Genomic DNA, 19,538 nt, shown 5'->3' on the forward strand with positions numbered 1-19,538 from the left:
TTCGACAAGTGGCGGTGAGAACTTGCCCATGAAAGGGCTCACCATCTGTGTGCCAATCCAGCTGTTAGAGCTGCCCAAGTCCTGGCAATCTGACAGCAACAAGAAGATCCTGAGCTGAGGGAGTGGGAGGCTGAAGCAATCCGGCACCTTTACCTGTAGGTTACTTAACCGTGATGAAGGTCAGGTGCATGCAGGACAAGCTTTGCTTGCGTGCATTTACCAAAAGGGGAAGGGTTGGCCAATATTTAAATGTAGGCTCTGCGGGCAGCTAGATCTACTTATTCATTTACACATATGTCACAGTATCCAGGAATATATTGGAATATTACAGTGTGACCAGCAACAGCGGCCATGTGATGGATGTAACCCATGCCTTGGGTTACTGGGCATTTGTTGCGAGCCCTGTTCATATTTCATATGGTTTGTAGCATATGAAATATGAGGCTTTCACGTCTGTGAAGACAGCCCATTGCTCTGGTGGTTACTGAAAAATGTGAAGAACGGTTTCTCTTGTACCCAAAAGTTCAACTGCTGTGCTTGGTGTTGACCATTCAAGACAATGAGACAAGTGCTGACCAGAAAACAATGTGCAAAAACCACACGATGAGCTCTCTTGAGAGCAAGGTGAAGAAGGGTATGGCACAGGGGGCTGTGCTTAGCTCTTTATGGCCTATCCACTTGAAGAAGCTGCCTTGTGGCATTCACATCATGATGTGTGCAGATGACATCTGCACTTGGAGCGTGTCAAATTCACGTTGCACCACTCTGCAGTGACTGCAGAAAGCAACAACCAATGTCTCCCACTATTTGGCACACAGAGGTTTGCAGCTAACTCCAGAAGAGAGTCTTCATGGCTTTTACACAGAAGCACATGAAAAGATAACTATTGATACTAGATGGGCATGCTCTTCCTTATGTGCAATACCAAATGTTTCTTGATGCGGCAATTGGCAGAAGCGCCTTTCTTGGCAACTACAGGGGACAAGCTTTGTGGGTGCACTTATGCAATTTTGCAAGTACTCCGATATAAGGCTGAGATCATGCTAGGGCAGTGATTGCCACTGCGTGGTGCTCCTACATAAAGTTTACGTGAATGGTATTGTATGCTACAGTCTATTGATGCCGCAGCGAATAATGTTAACCTTCAAAAATAAACTCCAGGCAACATGTAACAATTCTCTGCATGTATGCATTGTCCTGCCGAAAGGATGGTCCTGCGTCGGAATGGTGGTGGAAGCAAAATTGCTACCTATTGACGTCTTGAACATGCAAGAAATATTGCTTATTAGATTAATCTTTGACACATCACTTGAATTGGGAAACATTTTCTCGTGTGCATATATAAAACCTGCAACAACTGCAGCTTTCGGCAGGCTGTTCGAGGAATCTCTGCTCCCATTCCTGCACTAGTACAGCAGCTCGTGCCTTTGAATTTTCCGCTTTGGACCCTCTCTTCTGTGCAGGTCATATTGCACTTCCGTTGCATGAGCATGAATAAAACCATGCCTCAAGCTGAAAATCCACAGCAGTTGAAACTACATGCAGTTATGGAGATTCCCGCCTTCTTTAATGTGGTAAAATCTTGTTTTTGGTCTAAACAAATGCTCAAGCTGATTCCCATTTGTGACAAACAGAAATAAGAATTCCAGTGGTCATTCAAGTCATTTAATTTCTCCAGCAGGTGGAGGATGGACCAAAGTGAGTGGGAACATGGATCAAATAAATGGGTGGCTAAAGTGCATAACTATCTGTACCAAAAAGGTGTGGACACAGAATGGAGGAAGAAGTCAGGAAAGTTGGCAACCAAGTACAGGGTAATTGAAAGTGTAAATAGACAACCAGGAGTGAGAAAAAGACAGTGAATTGGATGTAAAGAATGGAAACAAAAAAGACTATGGAGATTTACAAGAATTAAACAAAAAAGAAATTGGAAGGGAGTATCTGTACTATAACACAAAGGCAGTGCCTTGCTATTTGAGGCTCGAGCTCATTGCCCAAGGACAAAAACATACCGGAACAAATATACACAACTCCGAGACCACTTGGCACATTCTAATGGGATGCGAAGGGATTCATGCAGTGAGACCCATCGGCAATGTACATCTTCCAGAAGTTCATTGATTGAAAATGGACGGAAGCATCAACCATTCAGCAGTCAAGTTAAGCAAGAGATGTTTTCTATTGTTGGTGGAAAAAAAAGCAGGGAAGAGATTGATACAAACGGATCTGTTAGAGTCATAGGTAGCAGTACAAGGTAGATACAGAACTTTTGAGGAAGAGAAAGAAGGTTATGGAAATGTATACAAAATTCTAAATTGAAAAGCATATGTAGCATAACTGGTTAACTCAAACAGGCTAGGTGACTGTTTGTCACCACCCCATTTCAAAGGGAATGCCAATAAATAATCATTATCATCATCAACCCTGAAAAGCCAGTGATTGCTATTGCTGAGCAGCTTCGACTGTCCAGTTTTCTCGGCACAAGGTCATTAGATGCCACTCTTAAGTAACGAATTTTCTTCCTCTCACGGTGCCTACGTGGCGCCAGAGTGGCTGGCTGTGAACATCTGTGACCATTGCAATGTCGCTGTGATGACACATTCCTCGATTGTTCGTTGTTAAACTGAGGCAGACTTAATATTCTTAACAGACTTAATATTCATTATGAGAAAAAGAAAGCAAGAGAATACCAAACAGCACACAAGAAGTACAAAGGTACAGTTAGCCGTGTTAGTTCATGCAAGGTAAAATCACTCTCAGTTGAAAACAAGAAAAAAAAAACAGCATCATCGGAAGTCTTAGTTACTCGGGTGGCAGTCCCTTGACTGCAGTGTCACTTGCATTTACGGTGGTAGCGGTGTGTCGAGGAGTGGCTGACTAGCGGTGCAGATGCACAGTAGAGCCAGACGTCGGAGTCCAAGGCCGTCCAAGTGTAACTGGCTTCTCTGGAGCGTTGCTCCATAGGTCGCCCCCAGGGGACCTCTTCTCTCCATATGGTGGCTCAGGATCAGAACCAGGAGCAGAAACCACAACAGCGGCAGGTGCAGCAGGAATAGCCGAGCCCTACGCTCCGCAGATCTCTCCAGGGACAGCCAGGGTCTTCCTAGTTTTGTCGAGCCTCAGAGGTTCAGGTCTGGACCCCAACAACACCGACTTCGATACCAGTGATGTTCAAGGCCCCCCCCCCCCCCCCCCCCTTCATATCTCCGAGCGAACTCTTCTCTCGGCCCATTCCTCGTACGCCTGGTTACGTGCCAACCCCTGATTAGGTGATGTTCATTCTCTCTCGTCTGACAGCTTATGCCACTGCTAGCCAACATCATATTTTTTGTTGGCCATTCGAGGGCCTTTGAGCTGCTGCTGTTCTGCAGTGTTTCATCACCGCATTTTCAACATTCTCAATTTGCCACAATGTACCACAAGGCTCTCCCTTCACTCATTACAGTGGCATCTATGATGACGTAACGTCAAGTCCATGACATGCCACTTCATCATCACGTGCACTGATATCAGCAGCGGATAAGCAACGGCTGCCTATAAAAAGTGCATCAGAAGAATAAACGCTGATTCCTTGTTCTGTACTGGCCAATGTTGTTTCTGGAGTACGGCTTCTCGGTTACCGCATTCTGCTATACAGGTGATGAGAGTAGGATCGGGGCGGCTTGCCACTTGCTTCTTCGGTTGCTGCTGAAGACGAATGCTGCGTGGATGGCACTGCAATGGCAAAGGTATTTTTTACAAAAGGACCGATAGCTTCGAGCCCTACTTAGAAAGATTTGAGCTTTACGTCTCGGCAAATGATATGGCTGAAGGGAAGAAACTGGCTGTATCCTTGACTGTAGTAGGTCGTCAAGTGTATGAGGTATTGAAGACCCTGCTAATACCACATTTCCCATCAAGAAGAACATATAATGCGGTAACGGTTCTGCTGAAAAGTCACTACAGTCCCCGAAAGGCCATGTGGAACCGAGGACCGGTGAAAGGCCGGTTTAACTGAAGAGTGCAACTTGAGCAAGAGACTAGCCAAATTTGTGGTTCAGCTGAAGCACCTGGCCAAAAGTTGCGAGTTTGGCAAATTTCTAGACGAAGCACTTAGAGACAGGCTAGTTATCGGGCTACGCTGCACCGATACGCAACGTGAGCTGTTTACAGCAGAAGAGCCGACATTCAAAGAGGCATGCAAAATTGCGTTAAACAGTGAACTAGCATCCACACAGACTCGGCAAATGGCGTTAGGAGAGCACCAAGGTAGTTCACAAAGGCACTCCGGACTAGAAGTTGATGTTCTAAGGCAAGGTAATCAAACTAGGGATCGCTATCGAGTCAAGAATGAGTGCCTAGAGTGTTTCCGTTGCGGTAAACGTTACATGGCGGAAAGTTGCCAGTATCGCAAGTATAAGTGTTATAATTGCAGTGAGCAAGGTCACTTGAGAACAATGTGCAGACAGTGCACAGGCAGAATGAAGGCACTGAATGCAATCAATAGCCCAGGAGACGATTCGGACGAAGAACAAGAAATATACAGTATGACAAATAATTTGGCGTGCTATGTCACTGTTCACATGGAAGCGCAAAATATTAAAGGGACACTAAAGTGAAAAATGATTCCTTCTGCATCAGTAAATTACCGTTCTACAACACCAAAAACACCACTCTTACAACGATAAGACATTTGGTAAGCCAGAAAAAGTGCAAGAACGAAATACGGGTGGCGACGCCTACTTAAGTTCCCGCACCTAGGGTCTATGACATCTTGGATTTTGATGGCATTTTCTAGGGCCTACTAATTATATATAGCGGTACAGATAGACTACATTGTGTTCTAAAGGAACCAAATATTAAACATGGCAAGTTTCTGGAACCTTTATTCACCCAACGCGGCCCAAATGCGAAAACATACTTCGGAGTCTCTGACGTCACGCTGATGTATCGGCGCTGGGGTTTCGGCGCGAAATTAAAATACTGATACTTGGACCTTCACTTTCTCATCTAATAATCAAACTATTTTTTTTTATGACTGCCTGCAGGGTTCTCAAACAATGCTTCATTAGTCTAAACTGATTTATTGTTTCGCTTTAGTGTCCCTTTAAAGATGCAGGTAGACACGGGGGCTTCCATCACCATCATGTCGAAGTCTGTTTTTCAGCCCAAATTTTCACAACTGACTATCAAGAAAGTGACTGTTCCTTTAAGGACATACATGTGGGAACTGGTGCCAGTCGTAGGATTAGTGAATGTGCAAGTCGAGCATGGTGATCAAACTGATATTTTACCTGTGCTGATAGTAGATGACGGTGGAAGAAGGTTGCTATGTCTGCTTGGTCGCAACTGGCTGACAAAGCTTAAATTGAACTGGCAAGAAGTTGAAGCTGTAGAGCAAGATGATGCCGTGGATGAACTAAAGAAGAAATTTGAGGCAGAGTTTTCACCGCAGATAGGGTTCATAACGGGCTACAAAGCACAAGTTCATTTGAAGCCAAACAGCGAGCCAATATTTTGCAAGGCCTATCCTGCGATTGAAGCAAGCTGTGTCTGAAGAACTCAACCTCGACGCCTTAGAATGGACTGGGGTATTGAAAAAAGTCACCAGAAGCGATTGGGCAACCCCGTTGGTGGTGGTACCAAAGGATGGAGGAGCAAAAGTGCGGCTGTGTGGCGACGGCAAGGTCATGGTGAAGCCTGCGCTTCTGGCTGACCATTACCTTCTTCCGTTGCCAGAAGATTTGTTCGCAACTTTAGCAGGCTCAAAGGTATTGCTACCGCATACCATCAAGTAGAACTTAACGAGGATGCAAAGGCGATTTTAACTGTCAACACACACCAAGGTCTTTATCAATACCAGCGGCTCCCTTATGGCATCGGAAGTGCTGCCATATTCCAGTCACTCATGGACAGGATTCTCAAAGGCGTCCCTCATGTGGGGTGTTACATTGATGATGTCACAATTGGGAGTGCGAGTGCTGATTACTGTTAGCAAAAGCTGGAAGATGTGTTGACACGATTACAGGATCACAATGTGACGCTGCACATGGAAAAAATGCAAGCTCTTTTGCAGCGAAGTTCGCTGCCGGGGCCATGGAATTTCAGCGGAGGGAATCAAGCCATTGGAATCGAAAGTAAGGGCAATAAAGGATGCACCCAAGCCCGTGAATGGTACAGAACTGAAGTCTTGGAATAGTAACATTCTACGCTAAATTCCTATCGGACTTGGCAACCGTGGCTGTGTCGCCCTATGAGCTGTTGAAGAATAGCAAGCATTGGAATTGGACAAGCAAATGCGCTCTCACTTTTCAAGAAACAAAGAACTTGCTCACGACCAGTCTGGTACTTGCTTACTATGATCCAAAGCAGCCCTTGATGCCAAGCTGTGATGCGTCGCAGTATGGGCTCAGTGCGTTTATTTTTACATACTTCCAAATTGTATAAAAAAACCTGTTGCTTTTGCATCCAGGACTTTATCGCAAGCTGAGTGTGGCTATGCCCAGATCGAGCGAGAAGCATTGGCGATAATCTTTGCCCTCAAGAAATTTCATTGCTATCTATATGGGCGGACATTTCACGTTGTTCATGGACCAGCAACTATTGATGGGCATCTTAGGGCCATGGAAGCAGGTTCCATCTTTGGTGGCCGCTCTCATGCAACGATGGGCTTTAATCTTGCCTTCTTATTGCTATGACTTGAGATATAGAAAGGGATCTCAAATGGAAGTTGCAGATGCACTGTCCAGACTGCCTATTTTAAGGGGAACTGGTATGGAAGAGACAGATACCCTCACTGTTTTTGAAACTGCGCCACTGATGGCTATGGATGTTGCTAAAGCGACCAAGTATGACTGCACGCTTAGCAAGGTTTAGCAAGGATGGCCATCACAAGTCAAAGACGTGGAACTGGTGCCGTACTATAACAGATGCACGGAGGTATCATTAGAAGCAGGATGTGTCACGTGGGGAAGTCGTGTTATTGTGCCAACAACTTTGCAAGACCCGGTGCTGGGACTGTTGCATGCCGAACACCCTGGGGCGTCATGCGGGAAGATGCTCACACGTAGCCTGCTATGCTTGCCAGGGCTAGATGCAGGCATGGAAAAAGTGGTAAAGAGGTGCAGCATCTGCCAAGCCATGCAAAACAGTGCTCCTCATTCCTTGCTCAAACCATGGCCATTTCCTGCCCGATGCTGGCAGTGAGTGCATTTGGATTTTTTTTACTTTGACAGAATGACGTTCCTTTTGTGCGTTGACTCGTTTTCAAAATAAATTGAGGTGTTTCCTACGAGCTCAACTACAGCTGTAAAGACTATCGAGCGGTTGCGGAGTCTATTTGCTTCTTGCGGATTCCCCGAACAATTCATTTCTGATAATGGTCCACAGTTTTCATCGCAGGAGTTTCGGGACTTCCTTGATGCCTGTGGTACCCGGCACACGTACAGCCCACCATACGACAGTCTTAAACAAAATTCCATCCTTTGGCTTGTATCTTACCACATAACAATAATCGTTATGTCTTGTCTGCATTTCCTTTCTTTAACGCTGCGAGCCCGGTACTTCCAAGTCATGAACAGCATGTGCGTTACCAGCATGTCGGAGCATTCTCGACAGGAAAGTAGCGAGCACAGTGTTTTCAAGAAAGTAAATACAAGCAAGGTGGATGACGATTATTGTTGTGTGGTAAATACACACCCCAAAAGGTGTGCATTTGTCTAAGAGTGCATGCATGCAGTTTGCAGCATGCAGTTTGCAGCATGCAGTTTCCAGCATGCAGGATCAAACGTTGGTGCGGAGGCCCTGAGTAGACCCGGGACCGAGGACGTTGTGCGTCATCGAGAGGCCCCAACCGTGCCCTAGCAGTCGCATTGTTAAGCGGACATGGCAGCACCTCTCCCCGAGGATGCAATAACGCCGGACCTGCTGCCCACAATGAACATCGTCAGACGCAAGCTGAAGCGCCTTCCAATCCTCCACCAGTGCTGTACAGAAGTCAGCGTGTCCGCAAACCACCAGACCGATATCGGCCTCATGATTTTCGTCACTGAAGATAATTCGTGAAGATGATGATCTTGGGGGAAGGAATGTGATGACGTAACGACAAGTGCGCGATGTGCCACTTCGTCATCACATGCATTGATATCAGCAGCGGATAAGCAACCGCTGCCTATAAAAAGCGTGTCAAAAGAATAAATGCTGATACCTTGTTGTTTCTGGTTCTCGGTTGCCGCACACTACTACAGCGTCCTGGTTCCCAATATTTAAATGTTTAACTGCCATGCTACTACATAAGAGGGGGCATAATGCTAAAAGCTCGCTAATGGCTGCTATTCTGGAAGCACTGGCCAGCATCGACATGCACTATTTATTCTGGGCATACTACAGTAGAACCCTGACTATACGACTTTGAGGGAACCATGCAAAACTGTTATATAATTGAAAGGTTAATATAGGCAGTGACTCTCAGTCTTGCCCGAAAAACGCATACAGAGCACCTGAATAAGCCCACAGCACTAATGTGCACTGCTCCAAGGAAGGTAGAATAAATTTTTTAAAAATGACAAACATGCATTTAATAGGAGGTGTGCAGAAATCTTTATTCTAACCTTTAAAAAAATATCAGTTATGTATCTTTTTCTGGACGTTTGCCCAGCCATGAAATATCAGCTTCCTCTCAAGAGCTGCGGCATCTCACTCCAAGTCGCCGACATCGTCGCATGTGCATACAAATCACTGAATGTTGTTAATGTTGTGAAACACGTCTGCGTAAGGTGCCACGGATACGCTATCCTCCATAATGTCGTCCACCTCCTCCCCATCGGAAGTGCCCACAGTGTCAGAACACACAGCTTTGATGATTTCACCCAGTGACACTGCACTGCACACTGCAACATCATTGTCAGTACTAATATAGTTTCTGAAAGTACCTGGTGCCAAACCTTGATCCATTGTCGACAAAGACTTCAGCTTCACTAGTTCAAGAGAGGCATCATCACTTCTCTTCAAGCCACTGTAGCTGAAGGAGTTTGCGATCGTGTATGAGGAGACTGTGTCCCATGCACTAACAATGTAATGCATCACATCGAGTACAGAAAGCTTCCTCTCTGCCTGATTGCATCCCCTGCCTGCCAGCCAACGCTGCACCAAAGTCTTACGGTACTTTTGTTTCACGCACTTGATAATGCAGGCGTTAGGTGACTGCAGCTGACTGGTGCAATTTGGAAGCAGGAATACAGTGTAATTTGTCCGATGGATGGCACAACGCATCGTCCAAGAAGGATCTTTCTGTTGCTAGTACCCATTCTCAAATCCTGTAGCTTTGGAAATGCAGAAAAAATAACAGCTGTCATCCATGCCTTCCTCTTTAGTTTGGGTTGGAATGGCAGCCTTTTCAATTTCTTTAAGCATCGTGGCTTCTCGAACTTGCTGATCATGAGGGCAGGAAGTTTTTTGGAGTCGTCTTCATTGGTACAAAACAGTATGGTGAGACGCTCTTTTCTCCACTTGCTGCCGTGGCAGCTCTCCCTTAAATGCCAGAGTTTGTTTGGGTTGCATGTTGTGGAAAACCTCGGTCTTGTCTGTGTTAAACAAGTCGGACGGCTTGTATTGTCATATCAATTCCAGTAGCAATACAGTCCACATTACAACAGTGCAGGGGCTGACAGACGCACTTTCTCCGCAGCAGCGGCGGTGCACAACTCCATTGCCTTTCTTGGAAAGTTCTGTGCAGCTATTAGAGACTTTAAAATCATCAATGTTTCAGCACAGTGCAACCATCTCTGCCTTCTCTTTCAAAATTATAATGTCCACGCCAATGTCCGAGCTGCATGCCTGGTGCAACCACTCCACGGGGGCTTTCTCCGTGCCGGCATATTTTCCGTCTTTCGCAGCCTTTCTTTTCAGGCCGAACTTGCATTCAGTAGAATACAGTCCTTCTTGGCTAGGATCGTTTTCAGCGAGGATGCAGGGATGTTGAGATTGCGGGCAGTGCTGACCTTTGTGGCCCCATTCAGCTTCTCAGCCTCTTCAATTATTCAACCTCTGTGCGTCAGTGGTTTTCAGATCCGTGACATTGTGAGCTACACCAGTCACACCTAAGAATTGAGGAACTTCCTCGCAGTCTAAAAAGGAAAGCACGTCTTGGAACACTGAAAACTTTGCATGTGCAAACATCAGCAGCAGTCCACAACCTTCCGGGCAGATGTGGAGATTGAGGAATGGACGGCAGTGATGGCAGCGTAGGAGAGGGGAAGAGGAGGAGGGCAAGGTTATTGCACACCCGCTATCAGCTGGCTGCAGTGTGCTCACGTGCCAGCCTGCATCTGCTTCGGGCATCTTTTTGTTAGTGGACGGTACCAAAGAGGTGTCGTATGAGACGGGGTCGGCGTAAAATTACGTCGTATATAATTGAGGTATTTAGTATATTATTTCTATGGCGGTATTGCGAGGATGAAGCCAATTCATTGTAAAATGCAAGTCGTCACATACCCGGGGTATGTGTTGTGGATGTATGGACAGTGGATGTGCTCCCCTGTATCATAGCCAAATTAAACCATTTATTAAAAAGTCTAAAAATTTTTTTTGTGGACGCCTAGACACGAAGGGTATCTCTCAAGCAATGCCTTCTTACAAAAATTTTGTGTCAGCGTGCCGATAACATTGCTTGCCTCCTCTCAAGCCGCGGTGTTCCCGCTCAACTTTTACACCATGCAGCTACTGCTATGTCCCGCCTCCTTCAATTGGTGGTGCAAGTATTGTCTACGTCCAGTTGATTTGAACTGAGTGTGTTCCCACAGCTCTTTCCTTCTCAGTTTTCATTGTTAAGCCTAGGCTACATGAAGTGAAATGTAAAGATTAATTGTGCGCAGCAGATGCAGCCTGCGGCGGTGTCACGTGGTGGCACTATGAACAATGTTCGCTGGATTTTAAAATTTTTTTTAAGCAAAAGAAGATGGATGTCACCGTGGGTGTTTGCTGAATTACTATGAGCATATATACAATGTTCAAACTATAAAGTATCTGTTGCCAGTATTATTTCAGTTTGATAATCACCTGATGACATGAAAATATCTAATACGTACATTTATGATTGTCTCTATATTACGCTCATAAGATTTATTACGCTCATAAGACAGGCCGCCATTGGAATATGAACCTGGCAACGTTTAACGCTAGAACGTTATCTAGTGAGGCGAGTCTAGCAGTGCTATTGGAGGAATTAGAGGGCACTAAATGGGATATAATAGGGCTCAGTGAAGTTAGGAGGCCGAAAGAAGCATATACAGTGCTAAATAGCGGGCACGTCCTGTGCTACCGGGGCTTAGCGGATAGAAGAGAACTAGGAGTCGGATTCCTGATTAATAAGAATATAGCTGGTAACATACAGGAATTCTATAGCATTAACGAGAGGGTGGCAGGTCTTGTTGTGAAACTTAATAAGAGGTACAAAATGAAGATTGTACAGGTCTACGCCCCTACATCCAGTCATGATGACCAGGAAGTCGAAAGCTTCTATGAAGACGTGGAATCAGCGGTGGGGAGAGTGAAAACTAAATACACTATACTAATGGGCGACTTTAATGCCAAGGTAGGCAAGAAGCAGGCTGGAGACAAGGCAGTGGGGGAATATGGCATAGGCACTAGGAATAGCAGGGGAGAGTTATTAGTAGAGTTTGCGGAACAGAATAATATGAGGATAATGAATACCTTCTTCCGCAAGCGGGATAGCCGAAAGTGGACGTGGAGGAGCCCGAACGGCGAGACTAGAAGTGAAATAGACTTCATACTCTGCGCTAACCCTGGCATCATACAAGATGTGGACGTGCTCGGTAAGGTGCGCTGCAGTGACCACAGGATGGTAAGAACTCGAATTAGCCTAGACCTGAGGAGGGAACGGAAGAAACTGGTACATAAGAAGCCGATCAATGAGTTAGCGGTAAGAGGGAAAATAGAGGAATTCCAGATCAAGCTACAGAACAGGTATTCAGCTTTAACTCAGGAAGAGGACCTTAGTGTTGAAGCAATGAACGACCATCTTGTGGGCATCATTAAGGAATGTGCAATGGAAGTCGGTGGTAACTCCGTTAGGCAGGATACCAGCAAACTATCGCAGGAGACGAAAGATCTGATCAAGAAACGCCAATGTATGAAAGCATCTAACCCTACAGCTAGAATAGAACTGGCAGAACTTTCGAAGTTAATCAACAAGCGTAAGACAGCTGACATAAGGAAGTATAATATGGATAGAATTGAACATGCTCTCAGGAGCGGAGGAAGCCTAAAAACAGTGAAGAAGAAACTAGGAATTGGCAAGAATCAGATGTATGCGTTAAGAGACAAAGCCGGCAATATCATTACTAATATGGATGAGATAGTACAAATGGCTGAGGAGTTCTATAGAGATTTATACAGTACCAGTGACACGCCCGACGATAATGGAAGAGAAAATAATCTAGAGGAATTCGAAATCCCGCAGGTAACGCCGGAAGAAGTAAAGAAAGCCTTAGGAGATATGCAAAGGGGGAAGGCAGCTGGGGAGGATCAGGTAACAGCAGATTTGTTGAAGGATGGTGGACAGATTGTTCTAGAGAAACTGGCCACCCTGTATACGCAATGCCTCATGACCTCGAGCGTACCGGAATCTTGGAAGAACGCTAACATAATCCTAATCCATAAGAAAGGGGACGCCAAAGACTTGAAAAATTATAGACCGATCAGCTTACTGTCCGTTGCCTACAAAGTATTTACTAAGGTAATTGCAAATAGAATCAGGAACACCTTAGACTTCTGTCAACCAAAGGACCAGGCAGGATTCCGTAAAGGCTACTCAACAATAGACCATATTCACACTATCAATCAAGTGATAGAGAAATGTGCAGAATATAAGCAACCGTTGTATATAGCTTTCATTGATTACGAGAAAGCGTTTGATTCAGTCGAAACCTCAGCAGTCATGGAGGCATTACGGAATCAGGGTGTAGATGAGCCATATGTAAAAATACTGGAAGATATCTATAGCGGCTCCACAGCCACCGTTGTCCTCCATAAAGCAAGCAACAAAATCCCAATAAAGAAAGGCGTCAGGCAGGGAGATACGATATCTCCAATGCTATTCACAGCGTGTTTACAGGAGGTATTCAGAGACCTGGATTGGGAAGAATTGGGGATAAAAGTTAATGGAGAATACCTTAGTAACTTGCGATTCGCTGATGATATTGCCTTGCTTAGTAACTCAGGGGACCAATTGCAATGCATGCTCACTGACCTGGAGAGGCAAAGCAGAAGAGTGGGTCTAAAAATTAATATGCAGAAAACTAAAGTAATCCTTAACAGTCTCGGGAGAGAACAGCAATTTACAATAGGCAGCGAGGCACTGGAAGTCGTAAGGGAATACATCTACTTAGGGCAGGTAGTGACGGCGGATCCGGATCATGAGACGGAAATAATCAGAAGAGTAAGAATGGGCTGGAGTGCGTTTGGCAGGCATTCCCAAATCATGAACAGCAGGTTGCCGTTATCCCTCAAGAGAAAAGTATATAATAGCTGTGTCTTACCAGTACTCACCTACGGGGCTGAAACCTGGAGGCTTACGAAAAGGGTTCTACTCAAATTGAGGACGACACAACGAGCTATGGAAAGAAGAATGATAGGTGTAACGTTAAGGGATAAGAAAAGAGCAGATTGGGTGAGGGAACAAACGCGAGTTAATGACATCTTAGTTGAAATCAAGAAAAAGAAATGGGCATGGGCAGGACATGTAATGAGGAGGAAAGATAACCGATGGTCATTAAGGGTTACGGACTGGATCCCAAGGGAAGGGAAGCGTAGCAGGGGGCGGCAGAAAGTCAGGTGGGCGGATGAGATTAAGAAGTTTGCAGGGACGGCATGGCCACAATTAGTACATGACCGGGGTTGTTGGAGACATATGGGAGAGGCCTTTGCCCTGCAGTGGGCGTAACCAGGCTGATGATGATGATGATGATGATGAAGATTTCTTTGTAGCTGATGGTGGAAAATGAAAGAACTGCCAGTAACTTGTGAATATGGTGAAATGGCCTACATATATATAACGTTTTTGCTACTCTTAAATTTAAAAAAGAAGAGAAATTACATAGAGAGAAAAAGTACATCCGTCGGAAATTGAACCCATACTTTCAGCATGGGAGGCGGAGACATTAACATTACACCAAAGTCTAACTCAAGGTGCAGTTTTCTGATAGACGTTCTGACATGTTGTAAAGCATGTTCAATTTTCTTCTCAATGCTTCTTTTTGGATCTCGACTTGTTAGGATGAGTTTTTGCTATCATTCTGGGCAAATTATTTACAATTTTTGGCTCTCTGGCAAGTGCGGAACATGCGGTTATCGCTGAAAGCGCCTTTCTTTTCCAAACTGTGGATTATCCCTGTGTTGACCCAGGAGGTTGGAGTTGACATGCAGCACCTGTGTCTTCTACAGCATGCAGTCACTGCAGTTTGGTTGCTGCACACACTTGCAGTGCAAGACTAGTGTAATACAGCGCTGATGCCATTCATGTTCCTGCTGCCAAAGAAGGCATTTCTGCATGTGAGAATCCTTCCACGTACCATCGGCTGCCCCATTACCAGAGCTGCAACAGACTATCCGCATTCTGAGGCAGAAGTGGGCCATGGATTTGAAAAAAAAATCTATATTTGTTACATTTGTGTACTTATTAAGGCGAAGGCCTTGCACTGCTCATGGGATGAAAAATCTGATGTCCAGTGTCATGGCACCAAAATTCACGACACCAAAATTCGGGGCACCGAAATTCATAGGTAGTCGAACCCTCAACCTTTGGTGTTAATTAAGGCAAGTTAGGCCATCAATTTCTTTATAAGAAGGCGTGAAGCCGAGGTGAAGAAGAAGCGTCAGCATAACCTGTGGTGTTAATTAGGGCAAAGTTCATTAAGGCACAGTTAATCAGGATAGAGTTAATTAAGGCACTCGAACCTATAACCTTTGGTGGGAGTCGAACCCACTTGGAGACATGGCGGGTTGGCCCAAATCTCCGAGGATTCCCCTCGACTCGTGATGGTCGAGAGTCAAACACACAACCTCTCGTGGGAGTCGAATCCAGAACCTTTAGTGTTAATTAAGGCATATTTAACTAAGGCGCTTGAACCAGTCAAACCCCTGACTTTTGGTTAGAGAAAAAAAGTAAAAGGAAGTAACAACGCATTAGAATCAAAATGTGAAGCAATGTAATTAATGTCTCGTGAGCGGGTAGGCTTTTGCCTTCATCCTTTTTAGCATATGCTAAAGTGAGTGTCGACTTTTTTTAAGGGTACAGAAATTAATATGCATACATATGCTATTAAAAATAACCTTATGCAGTGGCATGTTTCAAGCATTCACGATGACACAATGTCAGTAGCCAATTGGATAGCTTTCCCGACTGATGTCATGCGCCCTCACAATGTACCAGGGGATGGGGCGGCTGAATACTCTGGGGAGCAGCACAGCTGCAATTCGTAGTGATGCACATTTTAAAAATTTTATTGTAAATTATACACATTGTACGCGGAGCGCTTAAATGTGTCACTTAATGATCCGAAGGACCTACCCTAACAACTGGGTGAGTTTTTAGAAATCGTCAAAATCGTTTCAGGGTCCCTTTAAGGCTTAAGATGGTTTTATTAACCGACTTTAAAAATAGCTGTAAAAGAAGACTACAAAATTTGGAACGAATGCTATATCAAATGTCCAAGATATTGCTGCTATCTTGAAGTTGTCATTAGGCCCTAAATACCTTGTGCGCCCGGTGTATCTGTTACAGATTGTAAAAGCTCATGTACTGCCTTTGAGCTGAACGGGGCCTATAGACGAGCTCCCTGGGCATTGCTACTGTTAACACGGAGTCATTGTGAGAGTACGTGAGCACCTGCTTTATTTCAAGGTTTAACAGAAACCTTTGTGGTCAGGATGAAAGATGATAAAGCAATAATGCTGGTCACAGAAGCAGCTGCTTGGAAGTGGAAAGGGAAGTGGCAGCATCTTTATTCGCATAAATCAGTCTAAAGAACAAGCTTTGAGCCCCTGATGCCCCATTATTGGCAGCCGCCACACTTAGTGGTCTGGTGCAATGTGCAGATATTGGGACACATGTCAGTGTTTGTAATTGCTCCTTATTTTCCTAGTCAATATGAATTTAGATGCCATAGAGCTTTGGTATCTCTGGGCACTGCATGATATTTGTCTAGCATTGAAATGAAACAATTGTTTCTTGTTTATCTTTTAGATGAATAGTATCAATGATGGCCTTATTTTTATTCTCTACTTTCAGCACGGTGCAATTGTCATGCTCTACCACCCATGCACTCATCCTTATTATGTGGACACACTTCGCAACATAGTTACAGGCTGCCTTCGCAAGCATGTTATCACACCTTACGTACACCTTAGTCCAGAAAGGGTAAGCACATACTTTTTGAGTAGCTTCTAGACCGTGAAAGCATCACGGCATTGCTGAAATCGACAAGAAGGAAGCAAAGCGGGCATTTTATGGCATTGACGTGGCTTGCAAAGGCCAAGATACATATAGTGGTAACATAGTAGTAAGGACAGGACCAGAAGAAGTGACACTGAATGTGCAAGTCCAGGGGCACTCGCACATGACCAGCAGTTGGAACATCATGTGGGTGCACATGCAGAATAGTTTGAATGATCAGCAGTTCAGGTCTGTCCATTTCGATGTTATATGTGCACAAAATATTATAACTGAGTATGAACATACAAAGAGTTAATCCCAGTGAATCTATATTGTGAATGTACTAGTTCCATGAAGAATTTTAAGCCTTGCTATCTTTGATGTGATATATAAGCAGAAGTTAGTGAGACAGCATACATAAAGACGGTGAAGATGAGAGAGCATAAAAACAGACTGAGAGCACAGACTGACAGGTCATGAATACCCACAAAGTGGCAAGCTAAAAAGTCAGTGTTCTCATGTAGACAGATGGACTTGTCTACAACTAAGAGCAACTATTCGTGCCGTCATAGAGCATAGAAACCAAGGCCTCATCTGGATCTTTGTGGAGTTGCAGTGAGCAGAGGAAGGGTTGGTAAGTGGTGATTGGGAATGCTAGCTATACAAGTACAGAGAGACGATTAGCCCACTGCCCTATCAAGTGCATGGCACTCCCACTTGGCCATGAAGTGTTTACCCTCTAGAGTGGCAGAAATATAGGTGGCTTGTGTAATAGTACACAGAGAGACAGCTGGTGTGTCAGAAAGGTTGAAACTGTTCAGGTATATGGGGAAAGGACACAGTGAGTAGCCCTAAATGATTTCTCACCAAGTTTAGGCATTGCAAACTGATGAGTGCTGTGCATAGTGTCTGCAGAGTATAATATTGATGTATGCCGCAAGAACAGCAGAAAATGCAAGCAAACGTCTATTTACTCTTCTTGGACACAGTAGAAGTGGATATGTTCTATCTGGAAGGACAAGGTGCCCTCCTAACTGTAGAATACTATTCGTGCTACCGTGAAGTTATTACACTATACAACACATTTAGCTAAGCACTGATTTTGGCCATCAAGCGCATCATGACTCGCTTTAGTATACTGCTGAGAAGTGATAACAGGCCTCAGTTTTCGCTCTACGAGATAGCAAGCTTTGCGAAGGGATATGGTTGCACCATATAAGTATTAGCAGCCCAAGGGTCCTCCCATTCAACAGTGCTGTGGAGCATACGGCTAAGGACCCCTTCCGCCAGATGATGGCTACTTCCTGGCTCTGCTGGCAGACTGACACTCCGAGTGTCACTGGCTATAGTCCATCCTGGCTGCCTATGAGTCGTAGGTTGAGAACCAGCTCTCCCAGGGCCAAGGATGCGCTCACAATTCTGCCACCTAAATGTTTGTTACAAAATGACAGTGTTGCCAAATGCTGACAAGTAAAGGACTGCTTCATTTATTTATTTATTTATTTATTTGAATACCTACATTCGCACGAAGCTATTACAGTAGGGAGGTTTGAAATGCAGGAGTAAGAGCAAACATGCGCATAAATATAAGAAAAAGTGAACAAGTATGTTGAATTAGCAAAATTGTGTGACACATAAGGATGTGTATAGCAGGAAAAAAATAAATTACATTCTTACTAACTGGAGCATAGACATTTTCATTGTACAGCAAACCAACAATACCAACATAGCTTTATACTTTCAACACATGTTGGCCCACAACTTCAATGAAACGTTCCTCGCGGACCATGGTCATGACATCACATGGAAGGCGATTCCAACACTCTATAGAAAACAGAAAAAAAAATAGAATTCATGAAAAGAGGTGTGTGTGTGGTTATTTCTTTTATCTTAAATGGATGGTCACAGCGACTAGATATATATGCTGGCAGTTCTAAATAAGTATCCCTGCTTATGACTGTAAGATTAAAGTAGATGCCATGTAGGAAAGTAATGCTAGCAAGTTTCCACCGCGTTGAAAGATTAGGCCAGCAGAGCGAGTGTTTTATTTTAGAAATACTACTAGGAAAGTCTAATTTCCAGTCTCGAAATGAGCAGCATGATTCTGAAGTGCTTCTAAGTGGTCAATAAGGTTTTGGGTATGAGGTTCCTATACAATGGAGGCACACTCAATGATGGGTCTAACATTCGATGAATATAATCGTTCCTTTATTTCTTGAGGTGCACCTCTAAAATTTTGGTGAATAGAGTTGAGTGTACATGCAGCTTTAAAAGTTATTGCAGCTATGTGATGGGTCCAAGGCAAGTCTGATGATAGGGTTACACCTAAATACTTTGCTTCAGTTTGAGAAATCGGTTGTTCATTAAAGTAGTAATGGGCTGGAGGTGATTAGTGTATTCTAGAAAAGCGCATGTACTTGCACTTGGCAATGATCAAACACATAAGCCACGTGTTGCACCAAGTATATATCTTGTTAAGGTCAGCTCGTAACGCATCTTTATCTGAATCATTAATAATGTCTCTATATACGATGCAGTCATCTGCATAAAGTCTAATCTTTGATGTTATGTCTTAAAAAGCATGCCTGCAATGTGCACAAGCTTAAAACATCCCTCCTGCACAGCTTCTTAGCAGATCCCCGAGACCATGCTCGTAAGTTGTTTAAACATCAAGTGGTGTCTCGCAGTTTATTCATTGATGTCTAGGGCCTTCATGTCTGTGTAGGCTCTAGGCACATTGCCACTACTGGAGGCCTCGATGGAACTAAACTGCTGTGGGGTACAAAGCTTACTCCAGAACCAGAAGCAAGCACTCAACCTCAAGTATGCTCCAGCATGGAGGACTAGGTTGGATCGATGGGTCATTGCACCTGTGGGACTTAACCTGCAGCGGCACTGCTAATCTATTCCCCGTGCGACACCAGGGTTGTAGATTCTGATGTGAAGGGTGGGTGTTAGGAGTTGATAGATTCGTGGTGGTGCCACTAACAGAAACTACCACATTAACCTACTAACAGGGGATGCCACAAACCTGGTGCATTTGTATTGTTTGTATGCCTATAGCATAGCCATATTTGGGAATAAACCATGTCAAGTGCTTCCCTGCTGA

The 19,538-nt window shown here is 44.5% G+C and overlaps 1 protein-coding gene across 6 annotated transcripts in view; it reads left to right on the forward strand.

Annotated features, from left to right (window-relative positions):
- LOC142575120 (uncharacterized) overlaps positions 1-19,538 on the forward strand; it is a 132,006-nt gene that overhangs the window by 52,106 nt on the left and 60,362 nt on the right. For all 6 annotated transcript variants that reach the window (XM_075684127.1, XM_075684130.1, XM_075684128.1 and 3 more), the window contains one exon: positions 16,286-16,414. In XM_075684127.1, the coding sequence (XP_075540242.1) occupies positions 16,286-16,414 (129 nt within the window). The remainder of the gene's footprint in view (positions 1-16,285; positions 16,415-19,538) is intronic.

Source organism: Dermacentor variabilis, chromosome 3, assembly GCF_050947875.1.
Source record: "Dermacentor variabilis isolate Ectoservices chromosome 3, ASM5094787v1, whole genome shotgun sequence".
NCBI lineage: Eukaryota > Metazoa > Arthropoda > Arachnida > Ixodida > Ixodidae > Dermacentor > Dermacentor variabilis.